The sequence below is a fragment of the Mytilus edulis genome, chromosome 4 (assembly GCF_963676685.1).
Source record: "Mytilus edulis chromosome 4, xbMytEdul2.2, whole genome shotgun sequence".
Lineage (NCBI taxonomy): Eukaryota > Metazoa > Mollusca > Bivalvia > Mytilida > Mytilidae > Mytilus > Mytilus edulis.
Window position 1 is genome coordinate 14,193,302 of NC_092347.1, and position 16,955 is coordinate 14,210,256.

At 29.6% G+C, this 16,955-nt stretch overlaps 1 protein-coding gene across 38 annotated transcripts in view; it reads right to left on the reverse strand.

Moving 5' to 3' along the window:
- The window catches only part of LOC139519030 (uncharacterized), a 67,215-nt gene that overhangs the window by 37,050 nt on the left and 13,210 nt on the right, over positions 1-16,955 (reverse strand). For 25 of the 38 annotated variants that reach the window (XR_011663504.1, XM_071310768.1, XM_071310749.1 and 22 more), the window contains 14 exons: positions 12,715-12,890; positions 11,895-12,159; positions 10,777-10,860; positions 9,757-9,854; positions 9,205-9,349; positions 8,303-8,428; positions 7,820-7,945; positions 6,781-6,948; positions 5,457-5,582; positions 4,939-5,106; positions 2,810-2,881; positions 2,365-2,430; positions 570-731; positions 314-393 (listed from right to left, as the gene is read on the reverse strand). Coding sequence is in view for 37 of the 38 variants with exons in the window: in XM_071310768.1 (XP_071166869.1) it covers positions 314-393; positions 570-731; positions 2,365-2,430; positions 2,810-2,881; positions 4,939-5,106; positions 5,457-5,582; positions 6,781-6,948; positions 7,820-7,945; positions 8,303-8,428; positions 9,205-9,349; positions 9,757-9,854; positions 10,777-10,860; positions 11,895-12,159; positions 12,715-12,890 (1,862 nt within the window). In the remaining variant the exon portion in view is untranslated. Of the gene's footprint in view, positions 1-313; positions 394-569; positions 732-1,860; positions 1,903-2,364; positions 2,431-2,809; positions 2,882-4,938; positions 5,107-5,456; positions 5,583-6,780; positions 6,949-7,819; positions 7,946-8,302; positions 8,429-9,204; positions 9,350-9,756; positions 9,855-10,776; positions 10,861-11,894; positions 12,160-12,714; positions 12,891-16,955 lie in introns of all 38 variants that reach the window. The other 13 variants (XM_071310766.1, XM_071310763.1, XM_071310747.1 and 10 more) reach the window with 1 other exon arrangement.

A 16,955-nucleotide genomic window follows, 5' to 3' on the forward strand; every position in this document is an offset into this window, starting at 1 on the left:
GACGGACGGACAAACGAACGAACGAACGAACGAACGGAGCCACAGACCAGAAAACATAATGCCCCTCTACTATGGTAGGTGGGGCATAAAAAGAAATCTGAAATGTACTTTTAGTACACATTTGTAATCATGGATACTTGCTTATTGATTCAAAATGTATCCTACATATGGAAACCAAAATAATCAAAAGACAACTTTATTTTAATTTCTCAACCGAAAAGTATGGAAGAGAAAGCACTAGATACCTCTCCTTCAATCACTTCACTGGAAATCTGATTACTAAAACTTTTAAATATGACATCTAATAACTTACTTGACTTTATCCTCATGGTCTTCTGACAGTTTCTCACATTCATCCTTTAGCACTTTATTGTCGCCCTCCAATCTAGACGTCTGAAATTGTAAATGATTTTGTTTCTAACTAACTAGCCAGGCAAGATTAGCTTCTTGACTCATATGAACAAACTCAAATATTGCCACACCAAACAACAATACTCAAAGACTGTAGCAGTACATTCTACTTTATTCAATCATATATCAATGGTAATAACATTTTAACTATTTCTTACCAAGTCCTCCATATCTAATAACCTATCACTGAGTGTTTGTATTTCATTTTCTTTCCGACTGACAGAAGCCGTAAGTCTATCACATGTATCCTTCCATGTGTCTAGTTCTTGTTGTTGGGATGTTGCTTCTCTCATCAAATCTTCATTAGCTTTCTTCAATTTCTGAAAAAAATGATGCATAAACAAAAATAAATTACATTTTTACTAAAAACAATTTAGAAACTGATGTAATAATTTTTTCAATGAGTTCTTTTCCCATTACATGTAATGTGCTTTGAAGATTGGAAACAAACATAATTTATAAAAAAGAAAAACATATTATTTGAATTATAATCTTTAAAAATGTGAAACTGTCCATGTCATGAACATGAACATGGTATGAATATGTGTATCAGAATTACTTAAAGTAACTAAAAAAAAAATATGGCCAATTTCTGGTATGAATTTAAGTTAATTACTTTTGGAAGCCAAAAAGGACATAAGCTTCACCCTGTATCACCAGCTACAGAACAAAATAAAAATACCTGAAGCAAATTAAAATCAGTTTCAAGGCAAACATGATAAAAGTCACACATGTTTTCCAAATCTCTAACCTTTCCCTTTCAAAATTATTTTCACAAGTAATAAAAGTAGCATGGGCTGATGTTCTCATCATACCATCACTCAATCATAATGAAAAATATCAGACATTTATATAAAACAAAATTAACAAATGATTTTACAAAAAACAGCTTGTGTTTATCTTTTAAAACAAAAAAGTTGTGTTTTTCTGTCAAAAGGAAAAATACGTCCAAAAATCCGAATTTTGAGCAAATATATAAAATTTGCACCTCATTTTACTCAAAAAGTAGCGCATGAAGGTATATTTTTTATTACATATTTGATTTAATCAGGAAAAAAATAGCCTATATGTAAATTGTCAGAAAAATTTAAATAAGGGATCAAAACTGTATCACATACCCTTAAGTCCTTCTGACGAGTAGTTACAGAGGAAATTGCGAAACTTGCTGAACAAACTGATATTTCCAATCATTTGCCTCACATAGGTTAACATTGATGGTTCTGAGCTTATACTATGTAATTTAATTAAAGCTTTACAGTGAAAATCAATTTGTGATTAACAAATTTCACCCAAGTATTGTTAATTGTCAAATGTGCATGTCAAAGATCAAATTATAACATTCAAACATATCTTACAGTGCTTCATGAATGATTGTATGATATGATACATTAAATAGTTTCAAGATGATGACATGAAAAATGTTATCCACACCAAGCCAAAAGAACTTGCCGATTGTCTAAGGTTAGATTTACTTTCCAACCTATGCCTGTACTGATTATAAAAAGGTTAATTCACTATTTAATCCTGTATATATGTGAAATACATAAAGAAAGTAGCGATAAACTTAACCATTCTATTCCTACATAAAATAATTGAATATATGAAACTAAATTCTATTCCTATTTCCGTACTTATTTTTTACACAAAAGTCTTACAAAATAAATCTGAATAAACATTCCCTAAATGAACTGTACTTTTCCAAATTCTTACCATTCTACGTTTATAGATCTAAAGATTCAAATAAATATGTATTATTGTTTAATAATAATCAGATAACATTTTCAACTTTATTGTTGAAATGATAAATATACTAATGCAACAAATTCTTAATCCAACTTTATATTCTGTTTCCGTCTTTTGTGTGCCGTGGTGTTCCTATTTCTATAACTCTATGATATTGTGTGATACAATTTTTGATAAAGCATCTTTAATATGAATATATATTAGACTTACTGTTTCTAATTCTTGATTTTTGTTGTCCAGTAGAGTATTATCATGTCTCATCTGTCTCAATTCACTCTGAAAAACATGATTTATCTCCCCTTCATATAAACAAGTCAACATTATCTCCTCTTAATATAACCAGTCAACATTATCTCCTCTTAATATAACCAGTCAACATTATCTCCCCTTTTAATAGAAACACAAGTCTACCAAATCCCATGAAGCTTTTTCGTAAGATCTAAATATATATTCAAATTCCATTCTATGTAAAGATATATGTTACTTGCATTGACTAAGAAGTGAAAATATTCTGCAGTATTTCTTCAATTTTACAAAGTCAAAAGCTCCCGTCCAAATATTTTACAATCAATAAATTAACGCAAGAGAATTAAGAAAAGACATTTAAATATACCTGATGAAACTTCTTCTATTAACTTAAAATACAAAAAATTACCTTCAAACTGTCGTTGACTTCTTCAATCTCCTCTTTTTCCCTTTTATATTCTTTGGCTTTGTTATCTACCAACTACAATAAAAACAATGTTGTTTATAATTTGCTTAAAGATAATGATTTAAGGTATACACATCCATAGTGAAATTAGTTTTTCAAGGGGTTTCAAACAGAAAAACGTCTAGTGAAATCGCTTGAATTTTTCTCAGGCTATACATTACCAACATTAAAACTTTCGGCCATTTTAGTTCTATTTTAGAATCATGCGTGGAAAAGGTTCTAAAACAAATATAGTCAGATGTTGGCCAATAAAATAGAATACCAATATAACATACTCATAATAATTCTATTTGCAATATTACCATGAAAAGAAACAAAACCAACATGGTATTAGACAGGTTTAATGTTACGACTAAAATATTTTAGTTCCTCATTCAAATTTCACATCATCATACTGGTTATATCTATTTCTATGTTCACACAATGGTCATAAATAGTTAAGATTTCAATATTAATCCTAATACCATATATCTGACATATTAATTTTATACAGATGAAAAAATCTAAACAAGTAATAGCACAATTTACCATTTTCTTCAGTTCTACTAAATGCTGTGAAATAAAATTAATCTAATCACTATTCAATTTGAAGATTAAAATTTCTTCATCTAGTACCACCACCAACTTTTACTACACATGTACAGTCTAAACTAGTCAAATGTGGTTGGGTTTTATTTTTGTATAACTATAAATGCAATAGGATTCATTAATTTCGTTGTGAATATTTGAAATCAATTTTATTCATAATTGACATTTACACACACTTAGCAAGTACACCAATACTACTTAAACATATAATAATAGTTGAGAAATGAAGACACCAAATTTTTCAATAACTAATTTTGAATGTTTTTTTCTGACATGAAAGTTACTTCATTTCATGTCATAATATATTCAAATCAAATATTTTATAGAAAACAATTTTGTAATTTGAATTGCAAGTTTGTACACAAACAGATACCAAGAAAAATACAACACTTTAAAGGAAGACTATTATTTGGAAAAGTGATTAAAATCAGGTATTATCCTGGTCTTCTTTTACTATCACACTCTTACATAACCTGATTAAAAGAGAATGGTTCCAAGATTTATGCAAGATTTTGTAAAGATTATTTCTAATTCATTTTCGCCATAAATAAAGATTTCCTTCACATTTTATATTCCTTCAACAAGTCTCAAATAGGAAACCGCTTAAAAATTTGAGAATATTAGTAGAAAAGTAATATTATTCTAAATTGTAATATTTTCTACAAATCAGTTTCTTGCATAATCTTAGCTAACAGGTAATGCAGGGGAAAACCTTTAAAACCAAAATTTAGCTAAGCAATCTGATCTGAATGAAATTCTACTGCTATAAGCATTACTGAAGGGGATCAAACACCACAAAGAAACAGAGTACAAGAATAATTCTAATTAATTGAAAAATCTATGTAAATTTCCATTCTACTTCATACAACACCATGAGGGGAAATGGAATCAGGAGATTTTTGTGAAATAACTTGCCCTAGAAGAAGGCCCAGCTGAAAAATGTTCTTTGGCATTGGGACCAGCAGAATGCAGGTTTCTATTCCTTACACTCTAAATATGTAAAACACATAAAGTTTCATAAAAGGAAAAATATTCCTAAAACTTGTTGAAATATCAACTTCTTCCAACATGATTAACATTCTATGCAACTAAAAAATCAGGGCAAATTTATATTAATTTTTCCCTTCTGAGATCTTTTAAAATATCTACATATTCTATTGTCTTTCTATCTATCACAAAAACTGTACATGAAATTTTTTTAAAAGTTTTGAATGTGCTTCTATTTCAGATATTTGGTGTTCCTTGCTGAAGACTTTTTAAATACTTTTAAAACATCAATATAAATACATGTGTTAACAATTCACTGAGATCTTCTTTAATGGTATACTGGTACTATTTTTTTTTTAGAATAATTTGATATTTCTGAATTATCAATATATTCTTATATTAGAAAATACAAAAAGATCAACAATTCAGTAGAAACAGTAAATATGTAAACATCAAGATGAAGAATAAAACCTATGTACCCGTTATTTTATACAAACCTTATTTAATTTCTCTACTTCATCCTTCAGTCTGTCTCTCTCAGTCAAAGCAAACTCAGCCTGCTGTTGTGTGACTTTTTTACCACTTTCTAATGTACTAATCTGTTCTAAAGACCTCTCATAATATGCTCTCACTGAATCCAGCTCTGATGCTAAGTCTTGGTTGGCCTTTAAGAAACATTGTAAAATGATTTTAATATGAAGCAAAGAACAATAAAGGATTTGTTTTATATTCAAAGTTTGGTGTGTTTAACATATATTTTAGCTGCTAAACTTTAGGATAAAAGTATATGTAAGCTCTTAGATCATGGTTATTCATTCAGCAGAAGACATATAAAAAGAAAAATACAAAATTCAATACACAGGTACAAGAATATTAGAATTATGTTGGGTTTTTTTCATGAGATAAAGTTTATAACATATTTCAATGTTTTTCCCCATAGATTTGGTTTGACATAAATTGAAAGATAATTTGGTGTGTACAAATATCTGTAAAAGTTCAGAGTATACTACTATACCTTTTTATAATCTAATAGTTCTTCTTCAACATCAACAAATTGGTCCTGTTTCTTTTTGGCAATATTTTTGGCTCTTGAAACTTCAATTTCTTGATCATGAATCTGTTCTTCTAATACTGATTTAGTCTAAAATAAAATTATGGGAACTATAGAAATTTTCAGAGTACTAAATGTTACAGAGTTGTTTTATTTTTCTACAAGTGACAATTTATTCTTATAAATATTTAATACCAATTCTTATACATACGTTCTGTTAATATTTTTGATATGAGCTTTATTAAAACTATAAACTGAAAGAAATCTAGCAATAAATACTTTCGTATGTACCGTTTTCAATTATTATTTTAAATTTCATAACTTGTTGCTAATTTTTACCAGTTCAATCTTTGCTCCACAATACTAGAGCAAGGTGGTATAGAGTTGATTCAGTGCTATTCAGACCCAACATGATTCCCCTACGGACTAGTCAGAAATCTCTTTAATTTTTGACATTTTATTTTAACATCAGATCACAGTACATATAGAACACATAAAAGTTACTGATCTATGGTTCAAATATCATAATAATAAATACATGCAAAAATTAAAAAATTTATATTATCAAACATATTTAGATCTAGATATTTCCTTTTAACATCTTTAACTAACACCTCAAACAAAACCTATCATAATAAAATTATACCAAACATGCATAAAATTTAATAGAAGCTACCAAAACACTTTTGAATAAAAGGACTAACCAATATTATATACATTATACCAAAACTACATTCCTTGAAAGGCCCTAGGAAATTTGATACAATTTCAATGATGAAACTACCAGTATTATAACAGCATGTAGATGCATTCAAATAAAAATTCTAGTAGCTATCTTAAAAGTACATTCCCGGCATACTGAACGTATAAAAAGTTAAAAGCATACCTTAGACATAATGAGATACGTCTGTAAATGTTGGTAAAAAATACTACATTGTCTTTTTATTTTATAAATAACCACATGTATCTGTCAGATATGTTCCTATACATTTAATAATATCTTTTTATATGAGTATTTTTCAAATATTTCCATTCCTCCATATTTAAAGTTCTGTAAGGTTTGAGTATATACATCTTTTATTTCCCAATGGATTTAAACATTATAAAAACACATTCATTTATAGTATACGCAAGAAACAATTTTGATAATAAGGATAAAATTCTAAAATTTAAAAGTAACAAATTAGATTATCTCCCTCGAATAACTTTTTCGAAGGGATATTTATTAACTTATATACAAATAGTTCAATATTAGTGAAACAAAGTAAGATTATCTCCCCTAACTTACTCTTTCCAACTGTTCATTATTAACTAATATCTGTTGTAATTTGTTATTAGAGTCCATTTTCTCATGAAACAATCTGTCTTTCTCAGCACCAAAAAGAGTTACTTTTGACTGCAAATCTTTTCCTTTTTCTTCAGACACCTCTAACTGTTTCACCAGCTTTTGTTTTTCCTTGAAGATAAAAAAAAAAAGAGTATTAAACAGCAGTTATCAACAATACAAAAAACAAAGTACTGTTAGGGCTATATCATCATTAATCATCAATTTACAATTATAACTTATAGAGAATAAAGCATCAATCATATGTAAGCTTTGGTTTATCATTTGGTAATACAGCATGACAGATATCATTTGATCCTTTTGTTCTAGTTCCTTCCCTTTCTCGCTGACAGACATAGAATTCAACAAATGTACAAAAATGGCATAAAACAATGAAATACAAATCATAAAAATGTTCAGATTGAAATAATTTCGTACATATATATTTCATTATAAAAAGCTAATTTGAATTACTATCAGAAATGAGGCCCCTCATGGGGGGGTCCTAGTAATCACATAATCACCATTTTTTTGCCAATATAATCACATAATCATTAAATATTTGCTTATTTTTAGTAATCAAATAATCATAAACTAAAAATACAGTCCTAGGTAATCAAATAATCATGAAATATTTGGCTTAATAATCAAATAATCATTAAAAAAACGGCCAAGTAATCACATAATCAAAAACCCCATGAGGGCCCTCAGAAATCTCTCATCATTTTGAAATTGTCCTTAACTTCAAAATGAAATGTAACATTCATGATGACACAAGCTTCCACAATAAAATGCACAGGTAAATGAAAGAACAAACTCGATAGAAATCATGTTTTCAGGATCTTAGTAAAAATATGTAATTATAAGCATTGAATGCTTCTGCGTCATTCAAAATGCACTTCGATCAATGCTTTTACACCCAAATAAATTCACAAAAGAATTCAACCTTAAGCACTTTAGACATCTTCTATCTATTGCACATATATTTTTTAATAAGGCATACTTCAGCTAATGATTTCCACGAGCCTGCTAGTTTTTCATTTTCATCTTTCATGGACTGTGTGAGACTTCTCAGTTCAGATAACTGCCCTGATACTTCACCAATCCTTTTATTTAAGTTTCCATTCTCCTTTAAAAAAATGAAATATATATTAATCAGCAATTAATTATTCTTCTGTGCAAATATATAGGGTCAATATTGAAAAGGAAAGAGTAAAAACAAAAATTGACTTGTAGGTATAACATTGCAAATTCAATTGATGTTTCATTTGTTCCGTACAGCAATTGTTTAACTATTCAAAATTCAAAGAGGTCTTCCTATAAAGTGTTGGTATTGTTTTAATCACATATTTATATTCCAAACTAAAGCTTTGTTAAATCTACTATTAGAGTTGCATATTTTGTCTGAAAAACAAAGCAAAGGATTTTTTGCATGCTTATAGTGCAAATCAGGAACATAACTTAAGGGGTGATTTACATTACTTACATCTCTCAGATGTTTGATCTCTACCCTTAATGTGGCATTCTCTTTTTCCATTGGTTCAAACTTAGATCTGGCTAAATCCATGGCTTCTTTAGAAACAGCAATTTCTCTTTTCAAAGTGTCTTTATCCTGAAAAATAAATATAACAAGCTTTATCAAAGACACTGCTGTTAAAAAACTTTGATCAGTGATATGATTGATTGATTAATTGTTTATCTTTATGCCACTTTTTGTGGCAGCAAACCAGATTACCATCAGGGAAATGAAATAACATAAATATATTTGTTGAAAACTAGTTATGTAATTGTTTCATTAAAAGAGGATGACTTTCTCTTATCCGGAGTAATAGGTCATAATTCAAGCCAATGAATTACATAAGGATATGATTTTCTCCGACTGTTTATGACCTCATTACATGCAATCTATTAGATGTGTACTAATTGATATTTCAGACTCAGATATATAATTTCTGTTATCTCAGCTTTATGTCTCAAAATTTTTAAAATAATATCACTTAAAAGGAACAGTTGTGATTGCATCCCTCAAGAATATACAAATTCAAAAGCTAACTTTCAAATTAAAAAAAAAAACAAATTTGGCAAGACATCAATTTTTTTTGTTTATCTCATATATAAAATATATTGATATAGTGGTAGGTTGATAGTTGGTGTTCATGGTTGAAGGCGGAATGAGTCACCCATTAAAAAACGCTGATAGTCAGCAGGATATTTGGCTATCCCAGGAAATTAATATTGAAATGGAAAACACCTTGTTGAAGCATGTACAAAGTCACAACATCAGTGGTGACAGGTAAGTGATAACTCCAAGTGAACTTCATAGACCATTCAGCCAGATTCCCACAGAGGTAGAATCAATTTACTAAAAACATTTGCTTGAGAACTCACCTGAGTTAATCTACCATTTTCATTCTCTAACATAGATAAAGCTTGTGTAGATTGTTCTAAAAGCACCATACGTTTATTATTGTCATTCTCCGTCACTTGGTGTTGAGCTGAAAGTGACCTCAATTGGAAATCTAATTTGTCTATCCTGAAAGCAAAAAAAAACAAGATTTATTAGTTCTGTTAATTTTTTTATTTTGAAAAATACTCATTGAGATTATACCAAAACAGTAAAAGTAGAAAATTTTGTGTTTTATGCGCATTCATGTAAAAAAAAGTATTCCTTAAATTCAAAAAGAAACAAATGTATGCTCTAGTCTATATTGTTTTGTCATCAAAATATAACACCAACCAAGGACATATATTATATGTTAGTTATAGTCTTTGCACCAACATAATGATATTTTTCAGAATTATTCATCTGATTTGTTTACAAGTCTTTAATTTTTTACAATTATATTATTTTTTTTCTGATTTTTCCTTTCTTCCAAATTTTATAGCAATATTTCAGTATTAATCCAATAAAAAGTTTAATGATTTTTTTTAAAAACTCACCTGTCTTGCATTTCCTGCCGTAAACGAATATTTTCCATTTTCAAATAATCTCTTTCTTGTTCTAATGTTTCAAAAGTGGTTATTGTCTTTCTGTATTCCTGTATAAGATATTGAAAATATTGTATAGACTGACTTAACCTTTATAACCAATAAAAATTCTGTGAAATGTTATGTTATATTCAATAACAATTACATTCACTGACTGCTTTCTCTATTCATTGTAAAACCATATCAGAAATATTAAAAAGGGTAAGAATTTTATTATTTTATAAGTTACAATTGACGAGAGAGACGGTAGGAACTAAGGGAGATGAAATTAACCAATAAGATGTCTGTATCATGAAAACAGTTTTCAAGTTTTTCAAAATCAAAAAACCATGTCTATTTTGTTACCATCAGCATTTTGTTAAACATTTTAAAGAGTACCAATACCCATATAGTCCTGATTGTATGATATGTCTTATTTAGCCAACCCTGTCCTGATTGTATGATATGTCTTATTTAGCCAACCCTGTCCTGATTGTATGATATGTCTTATTTAGCCAACCCTGTCCTGATTGTATGATATGTCTTATTTAGCCAACCCTGTCCTGATTGTATGATATGTCTTATTTAGCCAACCCTGTCCTGATTGTATATGTCTTATTTAGCCAACCCTGTCCTGATTGTATATGTCTTATTTAGCCAACCCTGTCCTGATTGTATGATATGTCTTATTCAGCCAACCCTGTCCTGATTGTATGATATGTCTTATAAAAAATTTCTATATTAAAACTTAAACTTGCAGACGTTTAGAATGTTAGTACATTGTATTCGCATTTGAATTATTTTGCATTTGTTATTTCTTGACCTTTTGATGATTATTATGTGGAATAGGTTTTGCTCATTAATGCAGGCTGTACATAGACCTATAGTTGTTAAGTTCTATGCCATTTAGTCTCTGGTGCAGAGTTGTGTCAACCAAACTCTGTCTTCTTATTTTTAGATTTAACATAAAAAGCAAAAAAAAACAATATTTACCCTTTCTTTTAACTGCAGGTCACCAACAAGGATTGTGTTCCCTCGTGCAGCATTTTCTATTTTATTGAGTCGTTGACTTTGTAACTGAAAAATAAATAAAGTCATTTATTAATTTGTTTGTAATCATAAGTTATGGTTTCAAACAACAACAACCTTGCATGTGTCAACCAACTTTCTACTACTCATCAACATGTGTAATGTAAGGATAAAAATCTCCATTGTTCTCAATATTCATGTTAACTTCAAAATTTGTATTTTTGCAACTGCGTTTGTTGTTCCTTATAGTTATCATTAAACATGTTCTAAAATCATTTAGAAAAGAATTAAAAATGTCAAACTGAATTTTCTTTTCATTTATTTTTTTGAAAGATAGCTCTGAACAATATACATATAATTTATATTCTGTATGTAGCTTATGAAATATGCATGCTATATTTTTCATAATGGTTCTTAAAATTTACATTATCCTCGGCTTTTATACAAATATTTTTTGAGACATTCTAAAATATATTCTGAATATGAAATAATAATGCACTTACAGTGAACATCCGTACCATATCAGGTATGTCGTATATAAAATGTTCCTGCCACATTGTAATAATTATATTGTCCACTAAATATTAAATTAATAAGATGTAATATTCTCTTCCATAAAAAAAAATCTTCAGATTTTTATTTTCAAATAAACGGTGTATACCAAATGTTTTTACAATATAAGGAATGTAAACATGGTTTATTTTGGTATAACAAGAATATCAATTGGATACCTAGCATTTAACTGATACCATTCACATTATATCTTTTATTTACTTTCTAGTCCACATACAAATTCTTTACAAAAGTACCCTATGTTCATAATGCAATAGTTATCAAAGGTACCAGGATTATAATATTGCAAATAACATTGCGATCATTACATTAATGAAAAAATTAAATAAGACGCAGAAATTGAAAAAATGTGTGGGTCCCAATAGTTTCCGGATTAAACTTTATTAGGGAACCGCAAATCCCAAAAAATAAAAGTTTTTAAGGATCTATAACTACTTTTTTTAAAATGTATTAGTTGGCAACAACTTTCATTTTAGGATAAAAGACCAGAAAGTACAGTAACAACTTACATCTAAAGTATCTTGTGCCTCTTTCAGTTTGTGCATCAACACCACTCGTCGGTTTTCACTGTCTTCTAGCGTTGTTTTTAGATTGCGCACCGATCGATTAAACACATATGGATGATCATGAGGTGTTAGGTCTTGTGATGAGAATGTTGAGTTGAGACGTGACATTGAGCGGGCCCTGACAAGGGGTCCTGCAGCTGGACCAGGATCTGGTGAACCTCCCCGAGGACTATAATCTTCAGGATACATTCTGGTCTTTAGACTAGAACTGAAAACAAATTAGATATATATATTACATATTTTAAGCATTGTATGATGTTTATTATGTGAGCACTTTCTTTCAATGTAGTTTCATTATTTTCAGTTGTTTGAAGAGTGCCCCCTTTGCAAAAATATCTTTTTTTTTTAAAGGTTCAGATCATTGTATGTAACACAATATCAGTTACATACAAGGTCTGCTAATTAAGACTTCACATAACTCATGCAAAAATGGTAGCTGTTATATTGAAAATTATTCAAATGAGTATAGACCTTTAGGTCAAATTATTTAGACTTTCTGGTACAGAAGCTTTTTGCAATTTTGCCACTTAAAAGATATGCTTGAAAGAGAGGCATACTTTTCAGCATGCAATGAATAAATTATGTTGAGACTCTTTTCTATTGATTCATGGTATCATCATAAACATGTCAGATTCTTGTATCTACTTTTTAAATTTATTTCTTTAATCTTTTTAGTTGACTCACTGGTTCCTAAATTTTATTTGAACTATTTCGCACATTCCAAAATAAATTTCACAATTTGCTATATTTTAATATTATTTACCTGAAACCACTATCAGAATCTGGGAACACCCCAGAATTGAATGAATCATGTACACTTTTGATCTGTGAATGTCGTGGGCTGAAATTAAGGGAACCATTGTGATAGCCCTGCATCTCAGGACCGTTGTGATAACCTTGCATCTCGTCCCTCTGTTCCCCTGAGGGGACGCTATCTATCTGTAAAAATAAAATGGTAATATATAAGTAAACTGTTGAACTCAGTGAACACTTGTACAAAGTCACCTGTATGTCCATGGATATGAAAATCGGCATGGCTTATAGTTACCACAGACATATTTTGGAGTAATGTGAAAGGATGAATAAATGAAAATCTCTGCCAAGGTTTAGGAATTGAGACAATTGACAGAAAATAAGCTCCCTGTTTTCTTTTGTCTTAATCAAGTGGTTGCATACATCTAGAGTAGAAATACTGTGTGTTACAAGACAATCTTAACATGGTAAAAGCTATTACTAGGTCATAAAAAAATCAGAAAAAAAGGTTTAGTTCACAGCTTGCTTTAGAAAAACAGATACTACTTGATACACATTTCTAGGACATTTTGTAATAGATTTATATTTATTGCACAATATCTCTAACAAGTTTAAAGAACTTTATAAAGTCTTAGTGAAGGTGAAATCTGACATTTTGGTATTTGATTGTAAATAATTGAAACCTATTATGTTGTTAGGTAGCCAATGCATTACACATCTACATCTAACAAATACACCCAATACACAATAGAGCTTACAATGATATGTAAAGAAATATATTTAAAGGAGTTTTGTTGTAAATTTCATTTAAATTTTCATTTGTATAATAAAACCAGAAGCTTTCATTTGTGAAAAAAATATATGGTATGTAAACTTAGACCACCTTATGGTAACTAGGAAACACCTTTGTATTGTAACCTGACAATGTATTACATTACAATGCTTTCTTCCTATTATACTTAACAATTCACACTGAAAATGATCACTTAGTTATCATACATCAGGTCCAATCTTGTATCAATGAAAACCATTTATCTACCAATCTAAAATCATTTATCTTTAAATGGTTAGAGGTGTGAAATTTCAACATTTGCCTTGGTATTTTAAAAACACTAAACACATTCTAAACTATTGGTCTACAGCAATCAATCAACAAAAGGAATATTTGAATTTGTTTCAAGTTTTACATTTTGACTTATGTCACCGCCATCGAATTCTAGGTGACATTTAAAAATTTTAATCTCAATGCAAACTTATCAATCCTTTTAAGATTCTCTCATGGGTAGATAGATTTGTATAAAATGAAATATTTTGTATATATCATATCTAATGGTCCATCAATAATTACATTTAAACCTAAGTCAACTCTGTCACCTTATTCTGCCGAAACAAGTCAACAAATGTTTTCTGTCTTCTGTAAAGTAGATAACACAACAGATACTGACAAAAAATCTAACACTTTCACAAGAAGTACTTGTACTTCTATTAATGAAGCATTATTAATGTTGAATGAAAGTAATTGTTAACAATTTCATGAATTCTATATATTGCCCTTAGCATCAATCTATAATTCCCCCAGGGGCCTGGATGGCCAAGTGGTCTTAATAGTTATATTACTGTTATCACTCGCCAGTCAACTCTGAGGTTGTGAGTTCGAAACCCCGACCCTGCGGGTGCACACAACTCCAATCTTAATTGACTAGGATTGTCAGTTTTTCTATCGAAAGTTGGTGGTTTTTCTTTCACCAATAAAAACTGGCCGCCACAAAATAGCCTATAAGTGGTGCTTAAAAGTGGAGTTTAAACAACAACAATCAATCAATTTCCTTCGAAAATCAGGTTAATAAAATTGAGACTGGAAACATGGAATAGAGCATAGAGACAACAATCCAAACAGAGAGCAGAAACAGGCCAAGGCCACCAATGGGTCTTCAACACAGTGAGAAAATCCCACACCCTGAGGCAGGCTTCAGCTGGCCCCTAAACAGCGAAAACGCACACACACTAAACTCAAAAACACATATCAAAATTAAAAAAGAATGTGTCCAAAGTACATGGATGCCCAACCTGCACTATCATTTTCTTTGTTCAGTGGACTGTGACATTTCTGTCAAAAACTCTTAATTTGGCATTAAACTTAGAAAGATCATAGCATAGGGAACATGACATGTGTACTAAGTTTCAAGTTGATTAGACTTCAACTTCATCAAAAACTACCTTGACCAAAATCTTGAACCAGAAGTGGGACAGACTGACAATCAGACGACTGGACAAACGAACAAACATACAAACAAACAGATGCACAGATCGAAAAACAATTTAATGCCTCTAAGTGGGGATAAAGACTATAAGAAGTTGATTTGAGGAATTTAAATATATGGTGCAATTAGGAGATAACTGTATTGTATTTTAAGCTCTGACGGCATCAATTGGGGATTTAATTGTCAATTGATGTCATGTAAATAAGTGATGTTATCCAATCAAAATGAACGTTACACACATTGTTGCATTAGAATACCACTTAGGATACAGGTATAGAAGATAATGTGTTATTCTGATTTGCAGGAAACATGCAAAAAATCCATACTACTTTAACTTTGCATGACAAAATCTCATTTACAGGAATGTATAAACACCTCTCTAAGTAGTCTGAGACATTTATCTTGTATTAGATCAAATGTAACTACTATATAAAATGATTATGTCATAAATTGTCCATATATATTTATGCCATCTGTATTAAGGATTATAAGTGGGTCTATTGGTCTGTATTACTGCCAGAGTAAACATAAAAACTGGGTAATATTTGATCATATTCACAATAAAGTAATAACACACCTAATAAACTTTATATAGGAGCAAAATTAAACTAATGATCTATTTGAACGGGAAATTTGTGGGATATACATCAACCAGACAGTAACCTAACATCACAATAAAACAAAATCTATAACTTGAAGTCACCAAACATTTGGGTTTTCTTTGTAAATCAAACTAAAACCGTAATCATAAAACAATACAGATAAGAGAAAAAATGTCAGGTAAAGGAGTAGGTTCAGTAAGACCCCTTTTTGGCCCCAAAATATAGCAGTTTTACAAAATTGTTAAAATGTAAACCTTTAGTTATTTATTTGACAGTAGAATGCTTCTGCTACATAAATATGGGCTGTTTTTTTACAATGCACATATATCTGGTACTAGCACCATTAAGTCCTACTAAATTACTGAAATCCTCATAATTCTAGCATTTTAGTTAAATTTTAGACGGTTTTCGTGTAAAACGAAAGTGGCCGCATTCGTGTTCATCCTTTATATTGAAATGTAAGTTGTATTTTATGATAATACATAAGATATATAAAGGTTGAGGGTGAACACAGATGCGGCCACTTTCATTTTTACCAAACACCATCTGAAAAGTGACATTTTCCGGCATATTAGGTAGATTTTTCATATTTGAGCTTGAATCGGATCGTCTTTAATGACTAAATCTGTTAAAATCTTTCACATAAACTAATTAATTCAAATAAAATAGACACTTAAGTGTTTGAAAAGGGGTCAAAATCTTTCGTCAGATGAACCTGAAATTTTAGGCCAAAATCGGTCCTTACCGGACCTACTCCTTTATTTTTAAGAACTTTTTTAAATTAACAATGATCAGAAAAGCAAAAAATGAGAATTAGAGTTTTATTTTGATTTTGATGACTGTCTCTGTCAAAATTTGAATATAGGCAAACTGTTCTATCTCCCAAGATTTTTAAACATTTAGAATTCTTCTAAAACAAAAATGAAATCAATATATTGTACACTAAACATGAAAACTGTGACATTGATAACTTTAGAATGTATGACATAACTAAACCTAACAGTTTTTAATCACACATTATAAACTTGATATAACATGAGCTTAGTAGAAAATTCTACAAAACTGATATAATCAATATTTTGTTGATAAAAGATGGAAAATTAAGGTAAAAGCTTAAATCCATTTCATTAAATTTAATATCCTGTTTGCAAATATGATATCCTGTCAGAAACTTTTTAATTAAACATTTAACCTGAAGTAACCCAAACTTCTGCTTAATACATAAGTTATATAATCCCTGATAGTATCAAGGTGATCAAGTTTTTAGTACCACCACAGCTAAAAACCAAGGTGCCACTAATCAATATTTTCAATAAAGATTAAACTTTACAACATAGATTTTAAAAGTAGATAAAATATTTATAATTTCACTCAATACCAGTTATCTT